The sequence below is a fragment of the Pangasianodon hypophthalmus genome, chromosome 8, assembly GCF_027358585.1.
Source record: "Pangasianodon hypophthalmus isolate fPanHyp1 chromosome 8, fPanHyp1.pri, whole genome shotgun sequence".
NCBI classification, from domain to species: domain Eukaryota; kingdom Metazoa; phylum Chordata; class Actinopteri; order Siluriformes; family Pangasiidae; genus Pangasianodon; species Pangasianodon hypophthalmus.
In genome coordinates, this window is record NC_069717.1 from 22,244,887 (window position 1) to 22,262,328 (window position 17,442).

General features: G+C 39.1%; 1 protein-coding gene across 4 annotated transcripts in view; it reads left to right on the plus strand.

Moving 5' to 3' along the window:
* The window catches only part of mtor (mechanistic target of rapamycin kinase), a 92,444-nt gene that overhangs the window by 63,857 nt on the left and 11,145 nt on the right, over positions 1-17,442 (plus strand). For all 4 annotated transcript variants that reach the window (XM_026925220.3, XM_053236008.1, XM_053236009.1 and 1 more), the window contains 7 exons: positions 2,219-2,296; positions 3,154-3,261; positions 5,235-5,360; positions 7,565-7,696; positions 9,312-9,427; positions 15,074-15,191; positions 15,721-15,927. In XM_026925220.3, coding sequence (XP_026781021.1) covers positions 2,219-2,296; positions 3,154-3,261; positions 5,235-5,360; positions 7,565-7,696; positions 9,312-9,427; positions 15,074-15,191; positions 15,721-15,927 — 885 coding nt within the window. The remainder of the gene's footprint in view (positions 1-2,218; positions 2,297-3,153; positions 3,262-5,234; positions 5,361-7,564; positions 7,697-9,311; positions 9,428-15,073; positions 15,192-15,720; positions 15,928-17,442) is intronic.

Consider the following 17,442-nt stretch of genomic DNA (forward strand, 5'->3'; position numbering starts at 1 on the left):
CATGGGATTTTCACGTACAACGGTCTGTAGAGTTTGCACAGAATGGTGCGAAAAACAAAAAACATCCAGTGATTGGCAATTCTGTGGGCAGATTCACCATGTTGATGAGAGAGATCATAGAAGAATGGCCAGACTGGTACAAGCTGAAAGGATGGCTGTGGTAACTTAAATAACCACTCTTTACAACCATGGTGAGCAGAAAAGCATCTCAGAATGCACAACACACTGAGCCTTGAGGTGAATGGGCTACAGCAGCTGAAGATCACACCAGGTTCCACTCAGGTCAGCCAAGAACAAGAATTAAAGGCCACAATGGGCACACACTCACCAAAACTGGACAGTTAAAGAATGGGAAAACGGTCAAAGTCTCTGAGATCACATTTTATTTATTTACTCCAAATAGGCAATTGGTTGTTGGGCACATAATAACTGTCGTCATCAACATTCTAGAAAAGACATCACATCTAGTGTTAATTAAGTGCACAAAATTACAAAATTGTTCTATACAGAGCGAAAGTAATTAGAATGAATGAATGTGTGTTTGCTATGAGCTGAATTCTCTTGGAGAAAAGAAGACAAGCCTCCATCCTCACAGGTGTTCAACATCACGATCAGCAGCATTCCTGTCAGAGGAGGCATCCCAAAGGTCATCCTGCAACCATGATCCTGTCTTCTCGCTTTATATGTCCTCCTCCATTCTCTCATCCTCCTAATCAAAGACAGACCCCCTCTCTCTCCATTTTTCAGCTGAAAAGAAAGACAGCCATCCACATATGGACCTGTTCTTGTCAAAAAACCAAACTGGATCCAGATGTGATCGTACTGGAGTATGTTAGGGGTCTCAAAACTGTTTTTTCCGATAGCCGGTAATCCTCCATGGGTACCATTTTGCAGTCGGAATTAAGAGGAAAATATAATAACCTTTAGCAGCAAAATTACGACATGTCTGAGTAGATAAATAAACTTTCTCTGTCGAGGTGTGGTGCACAAGCTTCAGTCGGATGATTTTGTTTAATTTTTAAATATTTTTAATAATATTAAATTCAGCAGTACATTATATAAAACAGAGTAATGTGTCTACTTTTCTGGTCAATGGCATTGTAGTAAGGTACACTTTTGCCTTCAGCTGTATTAACTTTCTAAGCCTGCTCACTGTTTTGAGTGGCCATGTTGTGCTTAAAGAACCAGATGTGAAAGAGGTTTTATCACAGCTCTGATCTTATCACCTGTTAGATTGTTCAGAGTGGTGGAAGTATTATAGATAACTGTTTCTATTCTTCTAACTTAATCTTCTATTCCAAGTATCCCAAATAAACCCCAATAACCCAAATAATGGCCATTCAAGGTTGATCGACAGCATCCGTATTGGGCTTTAGATAAGCTCTTACAGTAAGCTCTGTTCTCTTTCCAGCTCACGCACACAGACGTATACACACACTGTGTGTGTTCTGTTCTCTGACATTTAATCAGGCTGAGCCATAATTGCTGGTCAGGATACCAAAATGGCAGCTCACACCCTCAGCTTGAGTAAACCTCTTTCTTTATCTTGTGCTCTTCTTTTATTTGGTGTTTCCCTTACTCATTCTCGTCAGTTTCTCCGGATGGGTTAATTACCACATGGGGAATGCAGGTGTTGACCAGACGCCTGTAAACCTTGTAGTCTGTAGCCACTACACTTGGGCGTGCCCATTCTCAGTTTGTTGTTTTTACTGGTGGCATGTCTGGTGTCCAGTAATTTCTTTTTATTTAGTTTGATAATGACTGGAAAGTTTGGTGTTTTTATTATAGGCATTTCTTGTAGAGACGTCTGGCTGCATGTGCCACATCGAGATGAAGTGTTAACATCTTTGAATCCATCCGCACTGCTACAGGTGCTAGAATTGGCAGGCTTTTAGAGCATTTGCTTAACTAATGAGTTGTTAAGCTGATTGAGGAGAAATTGGAAAATGGCCATAATGGATGAGTCGTACTTATCTATACAGTGTTCTGTAGGACCATGCTGGGGGAAAGTAAGTGGATCAGCTTGACTTAAGTGACAACATGTGTTTTATCATTCCTTGTTACGTGGAATTGAGTGATGACACAAAAGATGTCGGCAACTGGAGGATGGATGTTGAATTATTAGCCTCAAACCTGCATTTCATTACTTGAGTCCAAATCCCAAACCCAGATTATGTATGCATTAATGTGTGTGTATGTGTGTGTCTGTGTGTTTCAGTGCATCGACAAGGCCAGAGACCTGCTGGACGCTGAGTTGACTGCCATGGCTGGAGAGAGCTACAGCAGAGCATACGGGGTGAGGCTTCACTGCTTTTTTAACAGGCCTCTTGTGAAGAGCCCGACCTCATTTAACACTGCAGATGAGCTCCAGAAGATAGCAGCAATGACTAGCACCACTGATGGGCTGTGGGATTTATTTGCTTTCCTATTTTTGTTTCTTCAAAAATCGAAGGTGCAGTCTTAGGTAACATCCTTGAGATCAAACCAAATCTGTGCCTGTTAGTAGTCTGTGTGTTTATACCATCCCCATTTTCTTGCATGTCAGCAATTGAAATCTATTTTTCCCCCCAAACATAAGTCTGATGTGGTTTATATAACAATGGCCATAAATTTCCACGGGTGGAAGGACGTCATAGGAGTTTATCTTATGCAGCTGTGGACCTTGATGAGTTGGGCATGCTTATTTGTATATACACTGTTTGCTCTAATGAGAGTAAATCAAACTGTCTGCAATTTAGGGATTTGATCTGAACAGAACACAGTCTGAATTTTTTTGTTGAATCTGTTTGTCTCTTGGAAAAGCAATTCACTAATAAATCAGTGTTCTGTGGTTGATTGTCTGCTGTGGTGGGCCATAATAACGTTGATTTGGTGATTTTTTTTTTTTTTTTTTTTTTTTTTAACTTTTGTTGAGATTAATGGGTTGCATCCTTTCCACACATGGAAACCCACTAGCAGGTTTTGAGAAAATCTAGAGTGCATAGAACTCTTAATGTCTAGAAGGGTACATATTAGCATCTGGCCTCAAATTTCTTAATGACGCTTCAGGAACAAACATTTAAATGGTTAAACATGTTTAATAAAATCATAAACTGTTGCAATTATGATCTTTTACCATGTCCTTCACGGTCTTATCCTGTCTCTCACTCTTAGGCCATGGTGTCATGTCAGATGCTGTCAGAACTAGAAGAGGTGATCCAGTATAAACTGGTTCCAGAGAGGAGGGACATCATCAGGGAGACATGGTGGGAAAGATTGCAGGTAACATCATTACACTATGATCATCTGCAGTTTGTCTGGCCAAAGTGGTTCAGGAAGATGATGTAATTTTAGAGGGAAAGTCTGCCAGATGTTCCAAAATGAAATGAAATAAGTTACTAAGTTATAAAAAATATAAGCAACAACGGGGTGATATGATATAGTGTGATACAAGTGGGATTTTATTTCATTTCAAAGTCTTATCTTTTAATAGTTTATATTTACATTTATGAAATGTCTGTGAGGAAAAGTTAGTTCCTGTTGTTATACCATCTATGAACAGGGGTTCTTTCTCCAGCCTCTCTTTTTCTCTCTCTCTTTCTTGAAGTTAAGAATAGAAAAAATCTCAGCTTGTCATTTTAGAAAGAAACTGGAAATCGTAACGTCCTCTGTCATGAAGACTTTCCCGGGGTAGAAATGTTACTGATCATTAGATTTTTGAGCGCACTGTCCGATCCGATCTGCTGTTGTAGAAAATTAATGAACATCTTCTGACCAATCAGAATTGAGAATTGAACAGCGATGTGGTGTCAAACTTAACTATGGGTTGGTTTTTCAAAGGTGATCCAACTTGGAAAAATATAATAGGGCATCTGTTTTCCATTTCCGTGTTCATTTATACACATACACGGGTGTTGAAGCATCTGTATATGCCTGCAGTTTTTTTTCCACGGTGTGTGGCAGTGTTTGTTTTCTAAACTGAACTTCCACTCAGCACACAGTTGACTTGTAGAGACACGTCACTGCTGGCGAACTAAGGATTTGTGATGAAATACGGTAAAAAAAAAAAAAAAAAACAGTTGCATCATGCAAGATGAGCTAGTCTGAAAGAAACATCAGAAACATGACTATACCTACAAAAAAGACTAATACAGCCTGAGAGAGAATTTACTCTGGTTACAGTCAAACTACTTGTAAATATCCTGGAATTGCATGTTTAAGGTGATCATGCAGGCAGTTATGGTTTCTCTTGGTTTCTCCAGGTAAGTTATTTACAAAATTTACTAAATTCTAAACCTAAATTAGCTAAAAGACATACAAAACATGTTCCAATCCTAAAGTAGTTTTGAATGCAGCCAAATTCAATGTAAGCACCGCAAGTGACCATACTGCACGTGTAACCATCTCTATTGCGTTCCAGTTTCCTCAACTACAGTCTTTTATTGTACAGAAATATTTATTAATCAAGGTTTATTCTAGTTGCATGGTTAATGAACAATCATCTGCACAATTATTTCCATTGTGTACCCATTCATGTATACTTGTCCAGTGGATCAGAAATGAAATATTGTTGCAGTTTAACCTCAAAGCTTTCAACATTTTAGGTAAAGAGAGATGTCCTGGAGAGATCAATTCAGACCATGCAGAATGTGTTGGCAGAGGGCCGATGGAATATTCATGGAAGTGATTTACTGGCAAATAAAGCCAAGCATCTGTAGGACTTTGCTTTGGTACAGACATGGCACTTCTTTGAATTACAACTTGTGATGCATGAATACTCTCCCCTGCTACGCTTTTGCCAGTGTGTATCAATAAAACACATCATGAAGAGCAAATATCTTAGGACGAGCAGCATTATTGCGAATGTCACAATTCAGACGTGTATATGGTGCGTCAAAATTGAAGTGTCTGAGCTCCTCACAGGGCCTTCCTGGGAAAAGAATCTGAGATCAGTAACTCAGAACGTTCTTTAGCATCACACTTCAGATCCAAGCATGCGTTCTGAGGAAGCACAGGCCAGAGTCTTTTCTTACAGTCATCATAAGGGTGTAAAATATACGTTAAACCTCTGCTAAAATTCTTCTTTTATATGTGGAATATACAGTAACATAAGAATACAGGACACACAGTTACACAGCATACGCAGAAGACTGTGTGATAGCTATATTACAACAACTTTCATCAACATTCTTCAGTATGCAGCAAAACACTGTAATATTTCCAGTAAAGGAAAGAATCCTGTGTGTTATTCGCAGGGCTGCCAGCGAATAGTCGAGGACTGGCAAAGGATCCTGATGGTGCGTTCTCTGGTCATCAATCCCCACGAGGACATGAGGACGTGGCTGAAGTATGCCAGCCTGTGTGGAAAGAGTGGACGTCTGGTGAGAGAGCATCCATTTGGTTTTTCATTTTTTCCCAGGCTTACTCTAGTAATAGTGAGCATGCTATTTGCTGACTCGCCAATGAAGCGTGCCATGTTTGAGTCTAAATGTTCCCACATGCACACAGATTGTATATACAGTCAGGTTCATTATTATTGTCATCTTTTGGTAAAGATGTGTAAAAAAAAAAAAGTGCAAAAAAGTCTTTGTGGTTCATTAGCTTAATCTCACATGGAAAATATATAATAAAGCTAACCTTTAACTGAAGTAACTTTATTGTAAGCACAAAAAATATATATTTTTAACAAAACCATATTTATCAGAAGCGCATCTGGAGAAAATGCAACTCAAGATCGTTTGCATTAATATTTTATATCATATTAATATTATATTTATTAGATTTGTAAATACTATATATTTGATGTTATATTTTTTCACTGTGACATTAAGCAAATTAACCACAGGCATTTTTCATTTACCCATCTTTATCCAGGGTGCCAACAATTCTGGAGCTGTTTGTATATGGCTCAGATGGCCTTGATGCTACAGATGTCTAGATCAGATTTGCTCTGTAAACATTAGTATGGTTAGCATTATTAATCCAGGTTTCTGAGCTAATATTGAGCTGATATACATACAGGTCATACCAGTTTCACCATTACAAGCTATTATGCAAAAAGCCAGTGTGGTTTAATAATGTTTAGTAACATATGCTGTTGATTCTGCATTACAGTCTTTGCTGCAGTTAGCTTTAGTTGCAGTTGTCAGACGACCACACCACCTATAACAGACCCAGTTAGTTCCAAGAAGAAAGAAGCAAGGAACATTTAATGAGAAAACTTTCATCATGCTTCTTTTACCAATAACTACTCTCAAAACGACCTTTTAAAAGTGAGGGTTGATTAAAAAAAGCTACTTCAAACGTGGGACTGTGTTTATATTTAAGCTGTCATATTCTGCCTCCAGTATGAGTGAGTGTTATTCTAAACGATTAGGCTAAATCTACAGTGAGTTCAAACTTAGGCCGTCGTTTTAAGTTGGAGCCCGGCGGACTCGGATGACCGGGAAAAGTCGCGACCTCACAGCTTAGGCCTGCAGTGCTGATCACAAGAGGAAGTGCTCTCAGAGATGAAAAGTCACTGAATGATTACGATGGACGGGCCGATGAAAGAGCCAAAGAATGACGGCAGTGTTTCTCAGGACGGGTTACCTTCTGTTAGGTCAGGGATTGTGGTGGCTGGCTTGTTGAGCTGTTTATTTGTGGAAGACGTGGTTTTTCAAGCGCAGTTTCTCTGTTGGGAACCAAGCACCATGTCTTTTGATAGATCTTGCCATCGTTTGTTTTGTGATTGTCACCGTCATGTCACCTTGCATGTGTCCTTTACCGAGAAGAAGTCTTACTGATTTACATTCTGTTAGTTCAACTGCTAAATCTACATTACGAACTATTGGACAGGTCGCAATTCTTTGTTAATAAACTGTATAATTACTAAACTGCACTTGGTTGAAGTCTTGAACCCTGATAAACAGTAAGTTTCAGCAGACCAAACCGAGTTCTTACAAAAGTACTGTAGCAGAGCAGATCGTCTGGAATAAAAAGCTGGTCTAGTTTTCTAAACATTAACCAGCGCAGTTTCTGTAGCAGGTCTTTTGTTGCAAAAACACATGCAAACATTTATATAAATTACCTAGCTGAAGGCAGCTTAGTGGACCACAGATTAACTACAGGAGTAGAAACATTAGGTCAGAAAAGGGACAGTTTTCACAGATTTGTTTTTTACCCACTGTGGTCTGATTAGCAAGCTGCAGACAGGGCTCATTTAAAGAAAATTCAACCAAAAACAGAATGTTTAAAGACAGTTGGCACTAGTCAAAAGTGGTTATGTGAAGTAGCACTATGAAACCAAACAAATACCTCAAGTCGTCTTATTTAAAGCCATAAACTAATCATTAATGATTAAGCAGTAAAAGATTACGTCTGCCACCATTCAGTCATGCTAGATGCTTATCTTGACCTTTGTAAACAAGGAATTTTATGTGTCTGGACCTTAACAAATTATAGCTGAATATCTCTAATCTGTAGAATACAGCGTATTGATAAAATGGAAGCCAAACTCATCAGAGTGCTTATGTGCTAAGAAAAGAAAGCTAGCTTTACCTAAATGCATTCAGATATTGCTGGTTAATTTGTCTTTTGTCTTCAGGCTCTGGCTCATAAGACGTTGGTCCTGCTCCTCGGTGTTGACCCGTCCAAACAGCTGGACCAGCCTCTGCCCACTGCCCACCCACATGTGACGTACGCTTATATGAAGTATATGTGGAAGAGTGCGCGCAAGGTACGTAAACCATGAACAAGATTTCCTCAGGTTTGTTTACAAGCAAAACAATGAAAACCGAAGACAAAACATAACATTTTTGTTCCTTTTTAATGTATCTTGACTTCTTTCTACTGTCCAAAACATGGCAAACTCATTTCACAGCTCCAAACATGTCTGTCTGGGTTATTCCAAAACTCTAACATATACACACTGCTTAATACAAGGCCATCTGTCTTATAGCACAGGTCACAATTTAGAGCTCAGTGTTACCGAGTAACTCCGTTTAGGTGTGTTGAGCAGACTGTTTGTGCATACTTTCCCTGTCTTGTGTAATACATTAGTGGTGTTTAAAACAGCAGTGAGAGAGCTTTGAAAGTTAGCTGTTGAGCGTCAGAGGAACGGTACTGAATTGAATGTGAAGAATCTCTCCTAAGGCCAGATGTGAGAGTTGTGTGACTCAGTGTGCTGATAAACAAATCCTCTCACTTCATTTCACTTCTTACTCTTCATCTTCACTGATGAAGAGTGAGGAGATAGAGACATATCATTTTCTCCCTGACTGTTCATGGAAAGTCCATTGCCTCCACTGTGAATGTGATGGATAGTGATAGAAAAGTAAGTGTTAGACTGCGTGTGCGTGTGTGAGCGTGCGCATGTGTGTGTGCCTGTGAATGCCTGGTCATAATGGTCCCTGCTTTTTCACTTTTTCCTAACACCAAACACACTTCAATATATCCAGAGACACATCCAGTTCCACAACACCTCTGGAACTGTGAACACAATGTATTCCTTCTGTATGACATTCACCACACTTTACAAAATAACAGTTTAACATGTTTTAATATTCCCCATACGACATTACATGATTGCCTAAGGATTACTGATCATGAGAAATCAGACATCACTTTTATTTATATAGCACTTTTAACAATGGACAGTGTCACAAAGCAGCTTTCCAGAAATCTGGAAATAAATTTGAAATTTATAATTTTATCCCTAATGAGCAAGCCAGACGTGACAGTGGGAAGGAAAAACTCCCTGAGACGACATGAGGAAGAAACCTTGAGAGGAACCATCCTCTAGGTGACGCCGGCTAGTGCAATCATAAACAATTCCTCTTCTATAACTATGTGCTATTCAAAAAGTGCTCATTATGGTAACGTGAACTTGAGTATGAGCATCATTCAAGTTTTAAGTCTGTCATATCAAACTGAAGTTACTGTTCAATGATGGAGACTGGAGTGCAATCTGTTCTTAGGATTTGCAGTCCTAAGGCTATCTAAGGAAGTTTTTTCTTTTGCAATGTGAAGAAAGTCAAAAAGGATAGGACGGGAAATGGGATGGGAAAGAATGTATGGTGTTTTCAATCAATGATCAAAGAGGGAGAGAGAAAAGATTTTGAAATTATTGTTCTATTCATTTTTTCCTCATTCTGCACATGATGGTTTATTCAAAAACCAAATATGATTAAAAGGGGACAAAAATCATTGCACTTTTAGTTGTGCAAGAATGATGTCATATTGCACAGTTTATCCCCGATCCCATTTTTCACATTTTTCCTTTTGTCCACAGTCTCTCAGTATGTTTAGTATTTCTCTCTATTTCTCTCTCTCCCTCTCCCACTCTCATGCAGATTGACGCATTTCAGCACATGCAGCACTTTGTGCAGGCCATGCAGCAGAAAGCTCAGCATGCCATCGCAGCCGAGGACCAACAGCAAAAGCAGGAGCTTCACAAGCTCATGGCCAGGTCTGGACAGCTCACCACACACACACACACACACACACACACCTCTCTAACAGTACAAAGGTGTTCTCCTACACGGACATACAAAGCCTGCATCCATATGTTTCCATATGCACACAAAGCTTTACTACACATGCCATTATTTCACTCTTCCTGTTGTTCACACACTAGTTTCAGTGTTCTTTTTTCAAAAATACATATCTCTGCTGGAAGGCATGGAGGAACAAGAGGTGGTGTGGCCTCCGTACAGCTCCATTGTCCCCTCGAAACTGAGCTCTGGTTGCTGTTTGTGCAGTTTCACACTTTCTTCTCATGTCTGTGTGGGTTTCTTCTGGGTTTTTTTGGTTTCCTCCAACCTCCCAAAACCACGCTGGTAGGTGGATTGGTGACTCTAAATAGCCCCTAGTGAATGTGTGTGAATGTGTGTATGCATGGTGCCCTGCGATGGACTACCGTCCCATTCACGGTGTAATATTCCTGCCTTGATCCCAGGTTTCCTGAGATCTATCGCAACTCAGAAAAGGAAAAAGCGGTTAGTGAAGATTTATGTATTTATATATTTATATACATGAAAATGAGCTTCTGGCAAAGTGTGCAAACCCTGGGGCTTTTTAAAAAAAATTATTTATTTATTTATTTTTTTTTATTAAAACGTATAACAGTCACAGAACCGAAACTCTAAGTGACCTGCTGGAAGCTTTGTAGCAAATAATAAGCACCAGTGGTCATTAGAAATCAACTTGTAATGAGATTTGGTAGAACTTTTCTGGTATTATTATACACCTTGGCAAGACTTAGAGCAGAGTAATAATGATACACAGAAACAAAGTAGCACAGATTAGTGGAGAAGTCTAAACTGCATGTATTGCCTAGTTCAAAAATAATAAAAATCCTTTTCTGTTAAATCAGAACAGAATGTTCTCTGCCGTCTCGTCACAGCAAAGCTTTCACGTGTTCTTATTCCTTTTTTTTTCTCGTCTGGCACTTTTTGTCTCTTAAGGCCAACTTCACTCTAATCATCTTCAGTTCCAGGGTTTGGATTTGCTATTAGCACATGTATCTAATGTGTCCTGGGAATATCAGGTAGCTGCCATCTCATTCACCTCATGCCCTGTTCTTAAGGTAATAGCACTTTAAAGACTTACACTTAGCCCTTATTAACACACTCTGGCAGGACTTTCTTCCTTTCGTACTTTTCCTTGGGTACAGGCCCTAAAGGCATGAATCTGTTCTCTGCACCTGAGTGCACTTCAGTGTAGTATGCTTTTTCAAGACATGATATTTAGCATGGAGCCATTTATTGTCCAGATGTTCAGACAAGGTGTTATTAAACAACATTTATTTACATTTATATGCAACAGTGATCACTCTGGTATCCATCCTGACCAGTACATCTTGAGCTATGCATTGCAATACTTAGTGCAGAAGTAGTGCGTGTCCGTTATATACACTGCTATTCCGTTAAGTAATAATGAATAATAATATGATTGGCTGTACCCTAAATAGTGCACTATATGATGAGTATGGAATGAATTCAGACACTGCAAATGAGTGTCAAAGTACTTTACTACATTAAACTAAGGATGCTTTCATAATTGTGCTTTTCCTTTCCTGGGCCTGAGTGCACTTTAAGGAACTGATCTCTAGTCCTCTGCCATTTGCTTCACATGAACTTGGGTGTGGACAACACCGTGAGTGAAACCAATCCACTCTTGGGGCCTGGCGTCAGTTATCGTGATTGGTTGAACTGGTCTTGTTACTTACTCTTTTAAGTTTCACAATGAAAGAGAAATGGATATTGTGGTCTACAGAGGAGACAGAGTGCCTTCTTGATATATGGAAAGTCAACCAAATGCAAGTAACCACATATATATTTTTTATAGTTTAAGTGCAAGCAACTTTTGACTGAAAGGCTTTGCCCGTACCATTATCCGGGAATTCTTCTATGTCAAAACAAACCTACGATGGATGACTTCCCCAACCAAACCCAGAATCATTCCTGAGTATGAACTCCCTAATAGATGAACTGTGGACAGCTTTAAGTGAGGAATAAAACATGACCGGGTGTGCTGTTATAGGAAAATAATCAATGACAGGGTGGTGTGATGCAGCCTGATACAAAGTGGAGTTACTGTTACCACCTGAAGTTAATTATTTTCCAATTACAGAACATCACAAATATGATGTTCCTCTTATATCAAAGTGATTTGCTAACCATTGCAGTTTTTAATTTATTAAAGAACACATCATGCTTTTGTCAGGTTTATAGCTATGTTTAATGTTGTGGAACAACCACAAAACAACTTAGTTCTTGTTATCATTTACATTACAGCAGCTATAATCAGTCAGATTCTATTCAGTTCTTTGTTAAATAAGATTATTTACTAAATTTACTTTTAGTTATAAATTATGCGGAGCATCTGCATTACAAGTCTTTGTGAGTAAGTTGTTACTATAGAAACAATAAGGTATTCGAAGAAGCTCATTAATATAAACCTGTGATTTAAATTACAGCAAACACTTTTGTCAGAGCTGCAGTCATAAATAATTAATCATCACCTTCTGACCAATCAGATTCAAGGATTAAGTTGCAGTCTTTTTAAGAAAGCACTTGCAGACTGTGCTGTTTTCATTCCTTCATCTAAATAAAGTGTTTGGCTCTTCAGCTGACAGCACCTTTTGTCACATTAGCGCCAGCCACATTCCCTCGTACAGTATGATTAAGGTCATGCAGAGAGGCTGTGGAAATGTGGCCAGGAATCTTCGGTCATGTCGTAACTGTAGCTTGGAGCCTTTGCAGCATTTATGGAATTTGACTGGGGCTGAACGTCTGTCTGATAAGGTTCTGCACCTTTCCCTCTACAGATGCTCTGGCATACTTTCACCCCAAAATAATTCGGCAATGATGGGTTGTGCGGGAATGGTGCACACCTGGTTCCCGCCGCATGGGCTTCTCTGGAATTTTCTGCCTTCTCTCATAGCCATGTCTGCCTGTCTCACAGACAGGAGTTTGGAGGTACATAAGTCCTGCTTAAGCTCAAGGATAGCAATTTCCTCACTTAACTGTTTAGTAGTTTGTTTTGGGTTTCTATAGAAATCTTGTAAAGTCTGCAAACTTGTTTTTTTTTTTTTTTTTTTTTTTTTTTTTTTTTTTTTTTATATATATACTTTTGCACTTTTAAACTGATATTCATTTCGGACAGTTCCTGATGAAGGTGAATCCTGGACCATTCAGCCATTCTTCCTTGGACAATAAACTTTGTTCAAGAATTAAAATGAAGCCAGAAAGTCTCCTGTTCCTGATAGTTGATTTCTAATCTTTGTTAATGTGTGTGTTACATTTTACAGTCAGTTCACCCATTCTTATTTTGTGACCATGATGGATGGTCATCACACAAGTTCTTTCTTTCTCATTCCTGCCATGATGGGGGCTTGTTCTCAGTATTTTGGAGCCTTAAATCGGTTCACACTGTACAAGAAATATTTTTGGCGAGAATATATCCAGGAGCTGGATTTGCACCTGCAAGTTTTTTCAGCACTACAGCTGACATTGCTACAAATGAAGGAAAAATTAAGATGTACAAATGAAGAGTAAATTGTATGCATAAATCTTAACTTTAATTTCTGAATATTGCTTGTTTGAATATAGATCTAAAATAATTGCAGTACATCAAACAGCATGGCATTTATTAAAATTTTGGTATTAAATAGTATAATGTTGCAGCAACACTACTGGTGTTCAATTATTTAAAGAAACTGGTAGAATATTTTTTAATTGACTTGTAGTTTAACAGTAGTATATTAAAACAATGTAGAAATATTATTTTATCAGATTTCTTTAAAAAAAAAAAAAAAAAAGTAGAATACCATGTTTTAAAGAAATCTTGTAGTATATTTCAGGACTTTTCCACCCTTTTGAGATCCTTTTCTGCTCACCATGGTTGTAAAGAGTAGTTTATTTAACTTACTGTAGCCTTCCTCTCAGCTCAAACCAGTCTGGCCATTCTCTTCTGACCTCTCTCCTGGCTTCCACCCACAGAACTGCTGCTCACTAGATGTGTTTTTTTTTTTTTTTTTTTTTTTTTTTTGGTTTTTCGCACAGTTCTGTGTTAACACAATAAGCTGGTGTGCATGAAAATGCTAGATCAGCAGTTTCTGAAATTTTCAAACCAGCCCATCTGGCAACAGCAACCAACCATGCTACAGTCAAAGCCGCTGAGGTCACAGTTTTTCCTCATTCTGATGTTTGATGTGAACTCTTGACATCCGCATGATTTTATGCATTGTGCTGCTGCCACCTGATTGGATAATTGCAAGAATGAGCAGCTGTACAGGTGCTCCTTATAAAGTGGTCGGTGATTGTATGTTGGTGAACAGTTCTAGCCATGAACATGATCAGTAGTGTTCTGTGACAATTGAGTTGAATCATTAGACAGTCTGCACTTTTTTTTTTTTTATCTCCAGTCATTCGTCCTGGTAACCAGGTAACCAAATTCAGCACAGATTGCCTTGCGGTGGAAATTATGACAAAATGTAGGATCATGGGCAATTTGCTGAGCTGTGCTACAATGTCCAGTGAGAAAGTGGTATTAAAGAGAGCCCTTTTATCCACTGTCTACTTGATAGACAGAATAAAAGCATGCTTAATTGCACCTAAGGACCTGAGCAGTATTTGATCCCACAAAGAAACTGGCATTGGAAATTGCTCATTGCACCATTGCCTTATCCTGCCAAGATTTGTTATTGCTGAGAGTTATTGGCCCTCATTCACAGCCTCTTTTACTCAGGCTTAAAGTGCGGTAGCTTTGCATGATGATCTGTATATGACTAAACGAAATTGCATAACTCTGTGGTTTGGCACAGTAGAAAGTACAGCACAGTGTTAGTGGATGTGGACTTCTAGCTGGCTCTGCCTTTCACAGCGAGAGCTGCTCGTAAGAAGAGCAGGCGGGTCGTACCTCTGGCCCACACTCTCATAAACAGTCTGAATCCTGAGTTCCTTGAGCCTCTCCCAGCACATACAGTATTTATGGCAAAGGAAGGACAAATGGAATAGAGTTTGGCCTGAATACTGTAATCATTGCACATGTGAGTGGGAAAAAAAGCATCTCCGGAGTGTTCAATAAATTCCATTCCGTCACTTCCTTAATGACATCCAAGGATGGCAAATCAAACTTATTAAAACCCATCTTACACTGTTTCCTTCCGTCTGCCAGTACATCATTCTTAGTCTTTCCCACATAGCTCATTTTGTTTAATTATCTTGTTGGAAAATAAATTTTTTGTCAAATCAAAATGTGAGCTTTTGAATAACAGGGTAATGAAATAAGACTAAATTTCCTGAGAATCTGCACTTTAGACCTTTGAATTGGAACGCTGCAGTATATGGAGGTGGGATGACGTTCGTCTGGTTGCCAGTAGGGATTTGTGAGTATAGTAGGACTATTCTAGCAAGTAAGAGATACAACAGAACCAAGAAAGAATCAAATAAAAGATGAGCGTCCTAAAGGACTTCAGTTCACAGCTGGATAAATAAATTCCCTTATTTTGTGATCTTTCACAAGTGATGCAAATGTTGGAAGCTAACAAGAGGCCTGTCTTCCCATTGCCCACTCTCTGACTCATTGCTCTCCTCTTCCGTCTGTGCAGGTGTTTCTTAAAGTTAGGTGAATGGCAGCTGAGTCTTCAGGGCATTAACGAAAGCACCATACCGAAAGTGCTTCAGTACTACAGTCACTCCACAGAGCATGACCGTAACTGGTACAAGGTGAGCTTTCATACTTCACAGGACAGCGTGGGCTAGAGTTTCCACGATGTGACCAGTTTTTAAACCATATTCCAAATTGCCATTAGTGTTTAGCTAAGTATTTCCTCAGCGTGTAGTGGCTCTTTTCATATCTCACATGAAAAGAACCTTCAGTTGTGTTTAGTCACTGTTTGTTTTTTAAAGAAAATGTGGTGAAACAGATTGTTCTGTTTAAGTAAGTGAATGAATCAGAGCAAGCTCCTCTATGACTGCTACTATTGACTCAGTTCCTATTATTATGGATGTCAGCACCTCCAAAACATCTTTTTTTTTTTTGGCTTTAGATATTATTACACATGTAATTATATAATATGGTCTTAAAAGTAATTAACTATCAGCCACAGTTGTACTGGAACTATTCAGATTTTTCTGTGTAGTGTTTTTTTGAAGGGAGCACAAAATGTTTTTGAACATCCTGTGAATGTAAGATTTTGTCTAAAGTAGTAAGACTTATTAGTGAAAGCAAACAAATTGATTGTAACCCATACAGGCCTGGCACGCCTGGGCTGTAATGAACTTCGAGGCCGTACTGCACTACAAGCATCAGAACCAAGGCCGGGACGAGAAGAAGAAGCTCCGGCACGCCAGCGGCGCTAGTGGTGCCAGCGCCAACAGCGAGGCCAGCAACAGTGATAGCGAAGCTGACAGCGCTGATCACAGCCCAGTGCCTTCACCTGGCCAGAAAAAAGTCAACGAGGTGAGGTTCAAATAGAGTGCAATCACTCATGGCCACTTTAATAAGAACACCTCTACACCCACACATTCATGTATTTATCCAGTCAGCCAATCATGTGGGAGCAATGCAGTGCATAAAACCATGCAGATACAGGTCAAGAGCTTTAGTTAATGTTCATGTCATAACATCAGAATGGGGGGGAAACAGCTGATCTCCTTGGATTTTCACATTCAACAGTCTCTAGAGTTTACTCAGAATGATGCAAAAAGAAAAAAAAAATCCAGTGAGTGGCAGTTGTGCAGGCGAAAATGCCTTGTTGATAACAGAGGTGAGAGGAGAATAGCCAGACTGGTTGAAGTTGACAGGTAGGTTCTGATATTTCAAATATTTATAACAGTGGTGAACAGAAAAGCATCTCAAAACACACAACACGTCTAACCTGGAGGTAGATGAACTACAGCAGCAGAAGACCTCATCAGGTTTCTCTCCTGTCAGTCAAGAACAGGAATCTGAGGCTACAGTGTAGGTGAGTCTGTGCCCACTGTATTCTGAGATGCTTTTCTGCTCACCACAGTTATACAAAGTAGTGTTTTGAGTTACCATAGCCTTTATGTCATTTTGAAAAAGTCTGGCTATTCACTTCTGACCTCTCTCTTCAGCAAGCTCTGTCTGCCTGCAGGACTGTCTCTCTCTCTCTTTTTTTTTTTTTTTTTTTTTTCTTTTGCATGAAAATCCCAGGAGACGAGCACTTTTGAAATACTCAAACCAGCCTGTCTGGCATCAGCAACCATTTCACGTCCAAAGTCACTGAGATCATATTTTCCCCCCATTCTGATGTTTGATATAAATAATAACTGAAGCTTTTGCATGATCTGCATGATTTTATACACTGCGCTACTGCCACATGATTGGCTGATTGGATAATTGCATGAATGAACAGGGGTACAGCTGTTCCAAATAAAGTGGATGGTGAGTGCATATTATGAATAAAGTGATACTTCGGCCAGGTGTGCTGGTCCCAAAGAGCTTTCATTAATTTCAATTTTTGGAAGAACTATTTTTGTAAGCGTGGGCCAACACTGAGATTTCTGTACCTTGGTGTCAGCAAGTAGTACAGTGATTAATTGACAGACAGTTTAAACAGTGAAGAAAATGTTTCTCGTGCAGTTCCCATAGGGGTCATTTGCTCATTTATTATTCATTATTATTAAACTTGATGTCAAATTGTTGTTTTTGCTTGATTGAGGAATGAACATATGATCTTTTAATCATCATACTATGTCAGCTTGAATGGTTCACTCATTAGGATGTGGTATGTTTTTGGCTTTATTTCTGTCATCACCCTTTTACAGAAAAACGCTATACACCTGGTAAACTTGCAGTACTAATTGCTACATAAACATAATATTTAATCCAGTACAAAGAACTACCACATAGGTCAATGCAAGTATTTTTTCATGATTTATAGAATTTCATGCCTGGTGCTTGTGTCTTAAGCAATAAGGAAATGTTACGGTGATACTAGCCAACGCTGAC